Source organism: Haemorhous mexicanus, chromosome 3 (assembly GCF_027477595.1).
Source record: "Haemorhous mexicanus isolate bHaeMex1 chromosome 3, bHaeMex1.pri, whole genome shotgun sequence".
Lineage (NCBI taxonomy): Eukaryota > Metazoa > Chordata > Aves > Passeriformes > Fringillidae > Haemorhous > Haemorhous mexicanus.
This window is the reverse complement of record NC_082343.1, coordinates 87,941,002-87,956,401: the sequence shown is the minus strand read 5'-3', so window position 1 is coordinate 87,956,401 and position 15,400 is coordinate 87,941,002. Positions and strand designations below refer to the sequence as shown.

Genomic DNA, 15,400 nt, shown 5'->3' with positions numbered 1-15,400 from the left:
GAGGTTGTGGAATCTCTATCTTTGGAGAAAGTCACAGGCCACCTTGGCAACTGGGTCTTGGTGTCCCTGCTTGAGCACAGGGGTTGGACCAGACGGCCCCCGCAGGCCTTTAAGCTCAGCCATTCTGTGATTCTGTTTCCAGTATTGTATCAGCTTTAGTACATTGAGTCATACTGAACATAAAAGCTTCATTAAAGCATCGTTAAAGCTTCATTTGAGATTAAGTATTATGATTTCGCTTAAAAAGTCAGACTGCAATGTATCAGCATGACACCAGCCTGGGCACCTGGCAAAATTACACAGTGCCATCCTCACTCCCTTGCCTCCCCTGAGGCTGCCTGCCTTCTCCCTCCACCCTATAGACTTTGGGGGCTTCCCACATGTTCTCAACTATGTTCTTGCCTCTGCTGCCTCCTCTTCCTCAGCTAAGCCCAACCCAGGGTCACCCTGTGTCGGCAGAGGAGCAGGGAGAAAATCAGAAAGTATCAGCGATAGTGCAGCCAGCAGGACCAGGGCAATGATTGTCTCTCCAGTGATCAGCACTGGTGAGGCCACACCTCAAGTCCTCTCTCCAGTTCTGGGCCCCTTGCCACAGGAAAGACACTGAGGTGCTGGAGCGAGTCCAGAGAAGGGCAAGGGAGCTGGTGAAGGGTGTGGAGCACAAGCCCTGTGAGGAGCAACAGGGACAGCAGGGGTTGGTTATCCTGAAGCAAAGAAAGCCCAGGGAGGCCCTTATGGCTCTCTACAACTGCCTGACAGGAGGCTGTTGCCAGGTGGGGGGTTGGCCTCTTCTCCCAGGCAACCGGCAACAGGACAAGAGGATGCAGTCCTAAAGTGTGCCAGGGCCAGTTCAGGTAGTGCATTAGGAAGAGTGTAGAAAGAGTGATGTAGCTGATGTCCGGTCACTCTTTCTCTTTGTAGAAAGAGTGACCGGACATCAGCTGCCCAGGAAGCGGGGAGTCACTGCACTGGAAGTGCTGAAGCAAACACTGCATGTGGCTTGGTCTCAAACACTCAGTGCCACGGTGTGTTTGACAAGGCACTGCTGGATCACGGCTTGGACTCGATGCTCCCAGAGGCCTTGTCCAGCCGAACCGACTCCCTGAGCCCCCGAAAACACACCAGGGGCAGCCATAGAGCCTCCGCCCCCGTGGGGAGCCAGCCAATCACAGCTCAGAGAGCGGCCCGCCCTGGCCAATCAGCGCACCCCGGGTTTGAGACGCGCCAAGTCCCTCCGCATGGGCGGCCGAGGCGGGTGAGGCCGCCATGTCGGACTGGGACGCGAGCAGCGACGAGGAGCTGGGCGCGCCGGACTGGCCGCGGGCCGCTGCTGCTTCCGGGCCGCTGTGCTGGTCGCCTAGCACCCCTTCGTGGGGCCGCGCCTCCGTGGAGGGCGGCGGGCGACGAGGGAGGGGCACGGGGAATGCCGGAGGGGAAGGGTGGGAGCCGCGAGGCGCTGAACGCTCCGGCGGCCCGAGGCGGGCGGCGCGGCAGCGGCCGCCCCGAGCTGCGGCCGGCCAGGCTCGGGACTCTGCGGCGCCGCTTTGCTTCCACCTGGATAACGCCCTGGTCGGGGCTCTCATAGGTAATGACGGGTGCACCCCCGGGCCGGGTGCTTGACCCGCTGGGGTAAGCGGATGGGGAGGAGTCGGTGTCCCCGGTGTCCTGAGGGAGTGCGTCCCTGCCTTCCGTCAGTCTGGCCGTGAAGGGCCCCTCCCAGTTCTCGTGCGGCTCCCTCTCTCCCTGGGCGTGGCAGGCTGCTTTTGCAGAGTGTCTGCCGCTCGCCGGGGAAACTTTTCCACTCTCAAGTGATCGAGTTGATGTCTGTTTCTCAAGGCCAGCAGTGTGCAAGTGTTCTGAAGCCCCTCTAGTCACATGGAGGAAGGGTGACAATCTCTTGATCTAGTTTTACTCCTCCACCTGTTCTATTGAAGGGCATTCCCCTGCACACAAACCTTGCATTTGATTAATTGACAGAAGAGTTACCTACAGTCCCCAACGGTTTGGTGTCACAAATGCTTTCATTTGTAGGTACACGCACTCCCATGAAAGTCTTGGGGTTTGGTCACAAACACAATACATACAATTAATGTGTAGGTTTGGGCATTTTGTCCTAAATCTCTGTAATACCTGCTGTGTATCTTTATAACAGGCAGGGGTGGAACTAAAATTAAAGAACTTGAGGATTCTTCAGGTTCCAGGATAAAGGTACCATATGCTGTATGTTGGCAAGGAATGGGCTCTGTTGGGAGCAGACTTGGTTGTTTCTGTGTAAACCATTTGGAGGAAGTTTAAGGGTGTTACAACAGCTGTAATAATGCCACTGTTTTACAATTTGTGAAAAGGAAGCGGAACTGAGGGTGCATCTTTTATGTTATGTGAAAATAGGAGAAGGTTATTGATTTTTTTTTTTTCCTTAAGCTTGCATTTATTTCCTTCTCTTTTAGTAAAGGGATTAAAGGGTCTTTTCATAGAATAAGTTAAACTTCAGGGAAAAAAAGATCAAAAATTTTTTTCAGTATGTCTTCTTGTATAGCATTTGTCTTTGCAGTATGGAAAAAAAATCAGTGATGTTTTTGAATATAGGTTACAAGAGGAACTTATGAATCTGAAGTAAAGATTTTTGGCAGCACTGATGTGCAAAACAAAGCCAAGATGTTGATTGACAATCTTATTACAAGTTCTGGACAAAACTATGTTAGAGGTGGGACAGAGAAAGGTAAGAAATGTGAGGTTGGGGGAAAAAGATATTATGGATTGTATTCCATATATTTGGTTGTTTGCTGGAGTCTTTTTATATTGTTGGTATTTTACAAAGTAAGTTAACTTAAACCTTGTTCTTGGGCAATGGCATCTTCTTAGAAATACCAAGATATCCTCCTTTTTTCAACTATGGACAGTTTCCCCCTCCCCCCAAACTGCCAGGATTCTGTGAAAACCAGTTCCTGTGTGTTTTCAACAATTTTATGGATGCAGAATGTTATAGCACGTTGGTTCCTCCATAATACCAATATTGACTCTAGTGCAAGTTTTATTCTGGTATCTGTGGAGTATTGCAATGCAGTAAACCTTTGTAAAGATAGTCTATAAAGTGCTGATCTTAGCATGGGCCATGCTGACTTCCTACTGCTTTCAAAGGAAGTCTTAATGCCTTAAGATTTGATGTTGCACTTCGTGCCTGACTTTACTAGGCTTTCCTGTGGTAGCTGTGTTACATGGATATAGAAATCACTTGTGTACATTTGGATGCTGCTTATATTATTGGTATGTCTTGTATGTGCTCCCAACAATTTTTTGCACAGGCAAACACCATCCACAATTGTTGATCTGATGCACTGATGAGGAAGAAGGGATACAGGAATTATGTTACAGCATTAGAATAAGGATTATAGTAGCTGTGTGTTTCCTTTTTAGAAGTGTCCCAGAAGGTGGATAAGTATGTTTCAAGAGTCTAGAAATATTTAAAACCACCTTAGGACTTGTGACAGTGTTGTCCCTATGTTTCCTGCCTTTCCATTAATTTTCCACACAACTGTGTTGCTATTTATATCTTCAGGTTAAACTGCACTTACTTAGGAAGTGTTAACCTCATCAAAAAAGCAGTACAGAATATAACTACACTGAGGCTTTATTGTGGTGTTATTGGATGCTTTAGACCTAAGCTTTGCTCTTGTAGCTGTTAAAGCTTTCTCTCTGCATATCATCTACTGGTTTCACAAGTTTTTCAAAACCTTGCTGCACAACAAACCTAGTTTATAGCTGGTGGAGAAGCATTTCATACCCTGTCATTACTTCCTTTAAGTAGCTGAATGTGTTGAAATGTTTCCCTTTTTTTATCAAAACTGATTTTGTCCACATTTTAGCAATGTTTCAGGGTGGAGATCTAGGAAATAATTTTCCACTTATATGTTTCATGTCTACTTAAAATATATGAGGCCTTGCAATAGAAAACATATTTGTTTTGAGGGGAGATTTCTCCCCATGGTTTGTTCCATCAAACAGCAGCATTTTGTTACTAACTCTGCAGGAAAAACCTTGGACATCATCAAGCCTGAAAATAACCCAAAGAAGCCAGTAATTAACTGGGCCTCTATTCGAGAAAACAGGGCCAAATATGAATCTATGAAGTGGGCAGGTTAGTTTTACAATTTTGATTGTATTATACTTGTCTTTATGTGGTAAATCTGTTGGAATGCTTAAATGTTTCTAATACTTGATTTGAGGTGCCTAAATCTTTCAGAGCCCAAATTAGTGATGTATTTTCAGTGAGCTGACCATATTAGCATTTCTCAACATTGTCATGGAGGATGCTGGTTACTGTGTCAAGACTTAAACCTGCTACTCGTGGTATTTTGAATGTCACCCTTTGAAAATGTTGTTTTGTATGTGGCCACGGGAAAAAAACACCCACTAGGAGTTGTTAAATATACTACTGTATATGTTAGTAGATATTACTTCAGAACTTTAAATGTGGGGGAGTGGGTTTTTTTGCAGGTATTTAAGTGTGTGACTCAGCCTTCATCTTTTTACATGAGCAATGGGTTTCTATCACTTCCAGCTAGTCTTCTGGCTCAAGGCATTTTCTGGGTCCTGAGCTTTTCATCTTAAGCTTTAGCAGACTTATACTGACCTTGTATTATTTCTTGCTGATTCAAGTTGGATTTTTCTGATTGTTTAAGGCTTGCCTCCAATTGAGAAAAACTTCTACAAAGAATCACCCAGGACTGCATCTATGTCGCAAGAAGAAGTTGAACTGTGGCGGTAAGATCATTACTTTAGGGAATCATCTGCTTGGCAAAAATTACTATTAAACTAGAGAGACTAGAAAGTGGGAGGTGAAATACTGAGACAGAGACACTAATTCTGGGGTCTTGTAGCAACTTAATCTTTTTAAGAACTCTTTCTTGGGAATGAAACAACTAGCAGATGAGATTATTAGTCGTCTGGAAAATTAACTTCAGGGATTTTCTGCTTCTCTAAAAATGTTTGATTTAGTTGAATTTCAGAACAGAAAAAAATTCATAACAGTTCACTGACTTTTGGGTGTTTTTTAGCCTTTCATGAGACAGTATGTTCACATTTTTTAGGTCCTTCCAAATAGGATTGTTCACAGGTTGAATACCTTTTGGCTGCAATTTTTCCCCTGCATTTTTTTAGTCAAAACTATCTTCAAACCAAATTCCAACTTTTTTTACTGTTGTCTTCCTTTTTTATCTGTCTTGTTTTTACAAGCACATCCTGGTGAGTACATGCTTCAGTTAACTGCATCTATTTATTTTGATCCAACAACCTATATCAGTACCTTGCAAGGAAAACAGGTCATCTGTTTCAGGTGGTTCGGTTCAGGCCTTTGTAATAGTTACAGCCCTCTTCAGTAGTTTTAATGAAGTTAGTGAGCTTTTTTTATTACTTTTCTTTTTGCAAGATGTCTTTTTTTCTTTGCATGCCAGAGAAACTTTGCCACAGTGAGCAAAGCATGGAATTGTTTCCAGATGCTTTCACCTTTTCCCTTAAAGTGTATGGATGTGTTGTTGTTAGAGCTAGTGAAAATTACAGAACATTGTACTTGTAGGTTAAAAATATGTATTGAGGAATAGAACTTGTGTGATAAAGGAATTTTTTTTCTACTTCATCTAATCAGTTCACTTTAAGGAAAAAAAAGGCAGCAACTGAAAGAAATAATTCTATAAACATGAGAGGAAGTTGAATTGCTCATTCTTTTCTTAGCTAACACCCCACTTGAAGAAAAGCTTTTTACTGAATCTGAAATCAATATGCTTATTCAGGTGTCGTGGTTTAAAACCAGATGGAAATTAAGCTTTAAGCAGCCACTCTGCTTCCCTCACTCCCTCTGGTGAGAGAGGGACAAAAGGCAGAGATTATGGATTAACAATTTAATGGAAAACATCAATGAGATAAGAAAAACAGCGGCAACACCAATAAAAACATTATATGAAAGGTGATTGCATGCAGAAGTGCTCATGGAAGTCCAACCAAAACAGCACCACAGAGCTCCTGAGACAAAGGAGAGAATGGTGGATGAAACTGTCCATGCCCATGTTGTTTTCTCCAAGCCTGAGATAACAAAAAATGATGATGCCAAGCCAGCTGGTCAGACCACCTCATCTCTCCAACCACCATTTGCTCTCCTGGCAAAAGGAACAAAATGGCCATGGAGAGTCATTGCTTTTTTTCTTCCCCAGGAAACCACACCCCCCTTTCTCCTGGAAAGTGAAAATCCCCTTCAGGCCCCAAAGATGATTTGGGTGATACAGAGTAACAATGTAGGCATGCCCGCATGGCTTCCAGCTCCCCTCATTGCCAGTGGGAGAAAATTAACTCTGCCCTTGGCTGAAACTAGGACAGGATATTAATAGCTCTAAATTGGAGGAAGCCTTGGAACAGCAGTTTTTAATATAGTCTTTTATAGGAGTTGTGATTTGGGTTTTGCCTGGTTTTAGGGACTTGTTGTTCCAGCAGGTTTTTTTGGAGCTTGTCTTACTGGTCATGTTCTTTTTCCAAAATTATTCTGTTGGTATTCTCTAGAGTATCCAGGTAGCTGCTCTGAAAACAGTTGTGGGAGGTTTTTGTCAGAATATAGAATTCTGGCTAATAAGTTAAAGCCATTCATCTGAATTTTGGGTTGTCTTTGGGTTTAAAAATTTGTCATACCTACTTAATTTGTAATCAGGTATAACTGTAGCCTGGTAGGAGTGCAGTTCATGTTAATAACCATATATAAGTTCAAATTAGTTGTTCTTAAGAAAAATGTAATTGATACCTCTGGGAGAAATGTTCCTATGGAAGGAATTTTAAGAAAGATAGAAGACTAATTCAGTCCCATTCAAGAGCCTGAACTTGGTTTTTCTTGTTCAAGGAGTTTAAAATAAGCTAAGAAACACAGTCTTTTATGTTAGCTCTAATTTTTCAGATAATGAGACTTTAAAACAATTGCACTACTTTATACAGAAAAGAAAATAATGATATAACTTGTGATGACTTGAAAGAAGGTGAAAAGCGCTGCATTCCCAATCCTGTTTGTAAATTTGAAGATGTATTTGAGCATTATCCTGATATTATGGCCAATATAAGAAAAGTTGGTTTTCAAAAGCCTACACCAATTCAGGTATGTCTTCAATTTTGATGACTTTTTTACTGAACCTTAAGAGAAAAACGAAGACTACATTTAAGTATTTGTTGTTTTATGTTAGTCCCAGGCGTGGCCAATTATACTCCAAGGAATTGATCTTATTGGTATAGCGCAGACTGGTACTGGGAAGACATTAGCATACTTAATGCCTGGATTCATTCACTTGACTTCACAACCAATGTAAGGACTGCTCACAGGTCTGATTTGTTTAGCTGTGCATACTTCCCCCTGCACTTACTTTCTCCTGCACCCAACTCCTGAGATGATTTTCTAGTAATGAAGATAAAAATCCTGTGTTGGGAAAAAAAAACCTTATAAGTCTGATGGAATAAGCACCAAATTTGTCACCATAGATTCCATTAGCAGCAGTGTACAGAGAAAGCTTAGAACAGTATAAAAATATTCAGTGTCAAGCAAGATGGACTTTGCCCATCCTTATATACCAACATTTTAAATATGCTTTGTTGCAGATCCAAAGATCAGCGTGGGGGGCCTGGAATGTTAGTTCTTGCTCCCACCAGAGAACTGGCACTTCAGGTAGAGGCAGAGTGTTCAAAGTATGCATACAAAGGAATTAAAAGGTAGTCTTCCTTTTCACTGTTTCCTTTTCATTGTTAAGTAATATCTTTTTTCTCCTACCAATTGTGTCTAAATTGACTTACTACAATAATTGCATGTAAGAGGGGAGGAGATAGTTGTAAATGCAGAGATTATATTTTCCCAGTTGTCAGAATTTCTGTTTTTAGTAATCTCATAGTCAAAGTCTATGTAGCTTTTCTGCTTCTTTTCCTTCTGAGATGACAGCTAGCAGAATTATACAGAATATGCTGACTTAAAAGGGACAAGGATCATAAAGTCTGGCTCTTAGCCCTGCACAGGGCTTCCCCAAGAGTCACGCCATGTGACTGAGAGCATTGTCCAAACACTTGAACCCTGTCAGGCTGGTGTTGTGATCACTTCCCTTGGGAGCCTGTTCCGGTGCCCAACCACCCTCTCAGTGAAGACCCTTTATCTAATATCCAAACTAAACCTCCCCTGACACAACTTCAGGCTATTCCCTCAGATCCTGTCACTGATCCTGTCACTCTGTCACCACAGAGAAGAGATCAGTGCTTGCCCATCCTCTTCCCCTCATGAGAAAGTTGTAACTTCAGTGAGCTCTCCTCTCAGTCTCCTCCAGGCTGAACAGACCAAGTGCCCTCAGCCACTCCTCACACGACTTCCCCTCAAGGCCCTTCACCATCTTTGTTGCCCTCCTTTGGACACTTTTAATAGTTTAAAATTTTTCTTCTATCATGGTGCCCAGAACTGCCCCCAGCACTCGAGGTGAGGCTGACCCGGAGCAGAGCAGAGCAGGACAATCCCCTCCCTTGCCTGGCTGGTGTTGCTGTGCCTGATGCCCCCAGGACAGGGTTGTCTCTCCTGGCTGCCAGGGCACTGCTGGCTCATGTTCAACTTGACAGGGACCAGGACCCCCAGGTCCCTTCCCCTGGCACTGCTTTCCAGCATCCCATTCCCCAGTCTGTCTGTACATTTGGGGTTTCCTATCCCAGGTGCAGAATCCAGCACTTACCCTTATTGAACTTCGTGTGGTTGGTGATTGCCCAGCCCTCTGATTTTCAAGGTCTCTCTGCAGGGCCTCCCTGCCTTTAAGGGAGGCAAAACTCCTCCCTGTTTTGTATCATCTGTGAACTTGGTTAGTGTCTCTTCCAGTCCTGCCTCCAAGTCATTTATGAAGATATTATGAGAGCCAAGGCTGGAGCCCTGTGGGGCCCTTCTGGTGACAGGTCACCAGTCGGATGTCACTGTAACCCTGACCTGTGAGCCAGTTGCTCACCCATTCCATGATGTGTTTATCCAGCTGTGTGCTTGACATTTTGTCCAGAAGGATACTATTAGAGATATTATTGAGAAAGCTTTACTGAAATCCAAACAGGCTGCATCAACAGGCTTCCACTGATCATCCTGGTGGGTTAACAGTGTCATAAAAGGAAGTCGGGCTTGACAAGCAGGACTTCACTCTCATGGAGCTGTACTGGCTGTGGCCAGTGACTACATTGTCTTACCTCCCAGCATAATCTTCTTCATAACTTCACCAGGGACCTTTCTGGATTCCAAAGACCTCTCAAAAATCATTAAGAGACTTTGCAATGACATCAGCCAGCTCCTTGAGGATTTTTTTGCAAATCCCATTATGCCCCATAGATCTGTAGAAATCCAGCTGGAGCAGCACATCCTGCGTAATTTGCAGCTCAGCTGGGAGTGGATCATTCTCGCAGTTGTGGTCTCCAGCTCAGGGCACTGAAATCCCCTTGATGCATCATCTGTGTTGAAGACAGTGGCAAAGAACACATTAAACAGCTCTGCCTTGTCTCTGTCCCTGTTTGTGAGGTGACCATCCTCATCCTGTAATGGGCCAATATTATTTTTACACTTCCTATTGCTACCTGCTCCGTAGAACACACCTGGCTTTCTTTTCTAAGATTACTTTGCTGAATAATGTTCAGGTTCTAGCCCACACAGGTCTTTTTGTAATGTCATCTTCTAGCACGCTGGCCCTGAGTCATTTTCCATCTCTGTCTTTTTTTTTGTTAAACTTTATGGTATTTTCATCAGCCTATTTCTCTAACCTTTTTGTGGTTCTTCTGGTAAAACCCTAATTCTCTTGAGTGTATCAGCTCTTTCCCCAGTTTGGTTTCATCCACAAACCTGCTAAGTGTAGATCTCCATTTAAGCAACTAACAGACATTACTGTACTCTGAAACTTGCTTTTAGGGATCTCTGTTAACTTTGTGTAGCACTCTGAATACATCTTACCGTCACACCAACAGCAAACCATCTCACTTTTGATGGTACTGTTGGGAAAATCATGGCATCCTTTCATATGTTCATCTCTTTTTTGTGTAAATATTTTCAGAACAACCCAAAACATATGAGCTATCTTCCTTTCATGATTTTTTTCACTGCAGTTTAAGTGGAAAACTATTGCTGGACTGTTGAGGGAGTGTCATTCAGTGTTAATGTTATTAATTACTGCAATACTGACAATCACACTTATTGTATTCCTTCCACTGTTAATACCAGGTGACACTTCTAAAGCAACATGGTGGCATTTATTTGAAAAGGATTGACTTTAGCTGAAATTGAGTATACTATACCTGGAAAACTTTTCTGTTACAGTATTTGCGTCTATGGTGGTGGGGACCGAAAAGGACAGATAGACACTGTTACCAAAGGTGTGGATATTGTTATTGCTACTCCTGGCAGACTGAACGATCTTCAAATGAACAACTTCATAAATTTGAAGAGCATAACATATTTGGCAAGTATCTGATATGCAATGAGTAATGCATCAGCTGGGAAATGGTTGACTCAGTTTGAATTTAAGCTTTAATGGAGTTTCCTTTAAACTTCCAAAGTATTAATTGCAATACAGCTTAACACTGATATTGGTGTTGGAGGGATGATTCATACTTACTATAATTGCATTGCAGATGTGAAATATTCCCTAGGAAAAATAGGCTTCTAGCACAGCAAGCATTTTAAAGATGCAAAATTGTTTTTTCAGTAATGGCATTCTAAAATTCATTTTGTCAGGATTAGTTACTAATGGATGAAATGCCTTTCTGAAGTTATCTTTTCCTTTTCTTTTTAAAGGTTACCAGTGTCTCAATTTTTTTATTAGAACTTGTGTGGTAGCAGAGTCACCCACAGATATTTAAATGTTGGGGGACTGACTTTCTTTTGATCTCAGTGGGAAAACAGCCTTATAAACATTATTTTAATCCTTATGTCTTCATTTCATTTTTGCCTTTTCCTGTGCTGAGCAGGTAAGACCATTGATGTTTGTAAAATGCTTGTATATAATCAATTTATTTCTAACTTGTCTGTGACTTGTTGCCTAGTTCGACAATTTGGCCATGCTCTCTGTCCACCCCACTACCCTGTGAGAGTTAAATTCCCTCCATGTTGTAACAAGTTAGCTCCAATTCTAGGTGATAGTTGTGAGCTTACTGGCAAAGCCAGCAGTGGTATAGCATCATTATAAATTTGGCCATTTGGGAAAAAAGTGTATTACAGGAAGACAGGAGAGTAGCATTCTGTAGAGGACTAACATGTGATTGCTGAGCAGGAGGAAAACAGGCCTGGAAACCTGCATTGTAAGTACTATAGGAACATAGGTGACCTTTCTGCCAAGGTGAAGTATAGTCATACCACAGGCACACAGTGCTTCATAAAGCAGTGGGTGTTGAACCAAAAGAGTGTTTCAGTATGTGCAGCATATACTGCAGTATGACATTGGTAAAAAGAATTAACTATCATATTGAAAAGTAAGATGATGTAAAGCAAGGATGAGAGACATTTTTTGTTGCATGACTAACAGCTAAATATTTTCAGAAAAACCTGTGCAAGGACCATGTATTGTGTTGTAGTTAAGGTCTCATGTCTCAAACTTTAAGGAAATTCTGTGCTACAATAGCCTCACGTGAAAAACTGGATATTGAAAATTCTGTGTTTTTGTGATCTTCCTATATGTTTATCCTTGTTTCTTGTGCTTTTCAATATATATGATGCTTTCTGTTTGCAGAGCTTCATTATCAGTTTTCAGCCAACAAATAATCTTGCAGCCTTGCTTTAGGAAAAAAAGTGGTAATAGATTTCACATTTGCCACCTTGGATGAAGAACACTCTTCATTGAAGAGCTTCATTTACAGTTTTCATTGAAAGATACTACTGAGTCTTAGGAAGGTTACCAAAGTAAACTGAGTGTTACTTGCTAATACGATACAATTGTTTCCCAAAGGACTTCCAAGGTCAGATACAGGGATACAATTGTTAAAACCCAACCAAATGTACCACCCCCCAGAAAAGGAAAACAGCCACACAAAACCAAGCTCTGTTAATTATGTCTAATTAGGTACTGGACCCAAGGTGAGTTTGCGGTTAGAATTTCTCTTCTTGCTTGACAGAACCATCAAGTTGATCAAGTCTTGATTCAGATTTTTAGGGAGCCATTTATTCAAGATAGACTGCTGTTGTTCAGTATTTCAGAAGTAAGGTTGTAGATTCTGTCATAAACAGCCATTTGAGTGTTCAAAATACGTGTCATATGAAAATATGCTTTTTGTTTCCCTGTGTTCAGTGTAAATCAGTATTCATCAGCAGTGTGACGAAGTAATCTTAATTCTTTGGACTTCATGCTGATAAAGCAGAAGGAGGGAAATTGGAATTGTGCGTGAATAATTGGGAAACATTTAGGGGAAAGTGAAATTAGAAAATATATATAAATCATGAAGGAGGATGTAAAAGGTAGATTGGAGTAGTGCTTTTATTCTTCAATTTAAAAAAATGGTGTTAAACTTACCAATAACTGATTTAAAACAAAGGAAAGAGGAAATGAAATTCCTTTCAAAGGAAGAACTGGCTTGTAAGAATTTTTTGCCAAGAAACAGAACTGAAATGAACAATATTAACAAACAAATAAATATGTATATATTTAAAGATAACAAGAAACCTAAGATTATATCCTTTGAAGGACATTTAGATTATAAACCAGGATGGGGCTGTGACACATTTGAAAAAAACAATACTAAAAGCTACCTGATATATATTACAGCCTTCTTAATGAAGCAGCTATCAGAAATAAGAAAAGTAAATTTCAGCTACCTGATCCATCTATTAGGCACAGATGCTTCTTTTTCCCTCTGCAGCAAAGTGCCAGTGAGCTTAATAGCATAGAAAGCTTCTACTGCTGAAAAAGGCATTTGAGCCAACTCTTTATGTAAAATTAGTGATGTTTCAGCCTTGCTATTCAATTAGAATTCATGTAGTTAATGACACCTCTATGAGCCCTCTAAAAATAAAAAGAATTAAATAAAGAAATAGAATTCTTGTCTTGTCTCTTAGTTGATAATTTGTGGTTATTTCAGAGATTTACATAAATAATGTACTAAACCCCTTTAATAAAATAAAATATCAGAGAATAATGGAACAGCAGAATTAGGACAGTAGAAAGGGATTTTCATCAATGTCTTGTATTTCCACATAAGTGACTAGAAATTGTCAATACTTAAAATACTTAAAAGCACAATCCATATGACTTTAATTTTCAAATAGAGTTCTATCAATCAAAGAAAATAAATGAGTCTCAGATGTCAGTCTTCTTTCTTTGTATGAGACTGAAAACATTCACAAGTGTCCTTGTATATTAGAAAACTTTTTAGTTCCAAAGAGATGTGTTCAGACCTCCAACTCAGTTGTTCAGTTCTAGCTTTTTTTACCAGATGAAACAAGCTTGTGCTCTGGGAGTTGTGCAGTGTCCTAGTGTGTGCCAGAATGTATGCTCTGGCTTTTTTCCTACTTGTAATGAGGAACTAAATTGACAAGTGATATTTTGGTCCTGTATGAGATCTCTTATGAGGTAGAAATGAGATTTCCCCTTAAAATTGCAAACAATTTCCTATGTGTGTTGAGCAGGTTGCTCCCCTCTGGGTTTGGTTGGTTATGGGTTTTTTGGGTTTTTTTTTAGTTTGTACTTAGTTTTAGCCATTAACCTAATTTTTGGTAAAACAAACGGATGGGGTTTTTTTAATTGACTTTAAATGCTCTTAAAGGAACTGTGAATTTTCTTGTTTTGCCTGCAAATATAATACTGAATGAAAAAGTGTCAAGGAAATTGAAGAGGTAAAATAAAAGTTGAACAGGTTTTGCAGTAAGTTGTGGAGAAGATTCTGCAGTTAAAACAGTTACCATTAAAATCTTTTTCTGTGTAATGTCCTGCTGAAACAAACCCTTATATGAGGGACTAGGCAGAGTAAATAACTTTGTTTCTGGACAGGTTTTAGATGAGGCTGACAGAATGCTGGATATGGGATTTGAACCTCAGATAATGAAGATCCTAATAGATGTGCGTCCTGACAGACAAACTATTATGACAAGGTATCTAAACATGGTAGTGCTCAGGACTTGAACTTAAGGTTATTGAATAACAAATGTGTCAATTCTTAAAATTTTTATTAGTTTTCTTTCTAACTTGGTCTAGTAAGTCCTGATGAGTCATTTGACTCTTTTTTTTTTCATTTTTTACTGTCTTTTCTGATTTTTTTACATCAAATATAAAGACAGTTGGGTTGTCCCAAAAAAAGGAGGATATCCTGGGAGAGCTGGAATTTACCATATCTACTTGAAATGCCAACTTACAGTTCTCCATCTGAGACCAAATGTATTTCCTGACTTTCTGATCAGTATCTGTTCTAGTCTGTACCTGGATTAATTTTGAAATTATGCAGCTTTTGGGAATTTAACAATCAAATATCCCAACAATCATTTTTGTTCCCATATTTTGCATTTAAGCTGTTGTTTAAGAAAACAGAAACTTGCTTATCAGGTATTGTTCAACTACTAAACTCAGTTGAGGCTTCAATAGAAAGGCTCCATAATTGTTGCCTGTACTTTTAACCAACAAAATTACCTTTTAAGCTCAAGTGCTGTTCACTATTAACTTAAGATTAATTAAACTCAATACTGTTACTGCATATCTATTTCACTGGTGTATAAGATAGGAAAGGAAAGGAAAATATGATGAAATTAATGAATTGGAGAAGATTTGGCACACTATTCTCACATGTGTGTGTTTTCCTCTCCATTTCCTGTTTAGTGCTACTTGGCCTGATGGTGTCCGTCGCCTAGCAAAATCCTACCTGAAAAATCCCATGATTGTGTATGTTGGCACTCTTGACTTAGCAGTAAGTTGTCCTGTTCTTTTTGGTTTTTCCACTTCCTTTTGTAGAAGAACCTATGTTTAAGCCCGGAAATTTTTTGCTTGTAACTAACTGTATGTAAGTAAATTCACATATCTTTTGTAATCAATCTGAGCTTTCAAGAAACACCTCCATGCTCTTTATTTTTAAGTTTCCTTAAAAGTTCAGAAAAAATTTTAAAAGTATAAACCAACATATTTGCTGTAACAACATCTGGAAGTCTTAGCTCTTCAGTAGAAGACATAACAGGTGACAAGTATCAATCATATTTAATGTTCTATTTCACAATGCCAATGTTTTTGTGTGATCCCTTGATTTTGCAACCTTCATTTTGGTTCAGCAAGTTCTTGTTCTTTATTTGGTTTTCCTTCTGAAGATCTTCTTTCTAATGCATACAAGTCCTTATCTAAATTTGTGTTTCCTGACTGCATCTTTCTCAAATGGAGTTTGAGAGTGCTTTGTACTAAACTCTTGGAGGACACTTGTCTGT

At 40.4% G+C, this 15,400-nt stretch overlaps 1 protein-coding gene across 1 annotated transcript in view; it reads left to right on the top strand.

Moving 5' to 3' along the window:
• The first annotated feature begins 1,266 nt into the window (after positions 1-1,266).
• DDX43 (DEAD-box helicase 43) overlaps positions 1,267-15,400 on the top strand; it is a 22,080-nt gene continuing 7,946 nt past the window's right edge. Inside the window, exons 1-11 of the mRNA XM_059842613.1 lie at positions 1,267-1,585; positions 2,153-2,208; positions 2,587-2,719; positions 4,028-4,135; positions 4,680-4,761; positions 6,970-7,126; positions 7,212-7,330; positions 7,621-7,731; positions 10,331-10,472; positions 13,989-14,089; positions 14,808-14,895. Of these exons, the coding sequence (XP_059698596.1) occupies positions 1,267-1,585; positions 2,153-2,208; positions 2,587-2,719; positions 4,028-4,135; positions 4,680-4,761; positions 6,970-7,126; positions 7,212-7,330; positions 7,621-7,731; positions 10,331-10,472; positions 13,989-14,089; positions 14,808-14,895 (1,416 nt within the window). The remainder of the gene's footprint in view (positions 1,586-2,152; positions 2,209-2,586; positions 2,720-4,027; positions 4,136-4,679; positions 4,762-6,969; positions 7,127-7,211; positions 7,331-7,620; positions 7,732-10,330; positions 10,473-13,988; positions 14,090-14,807; positions 14,896-15,400) is intronic.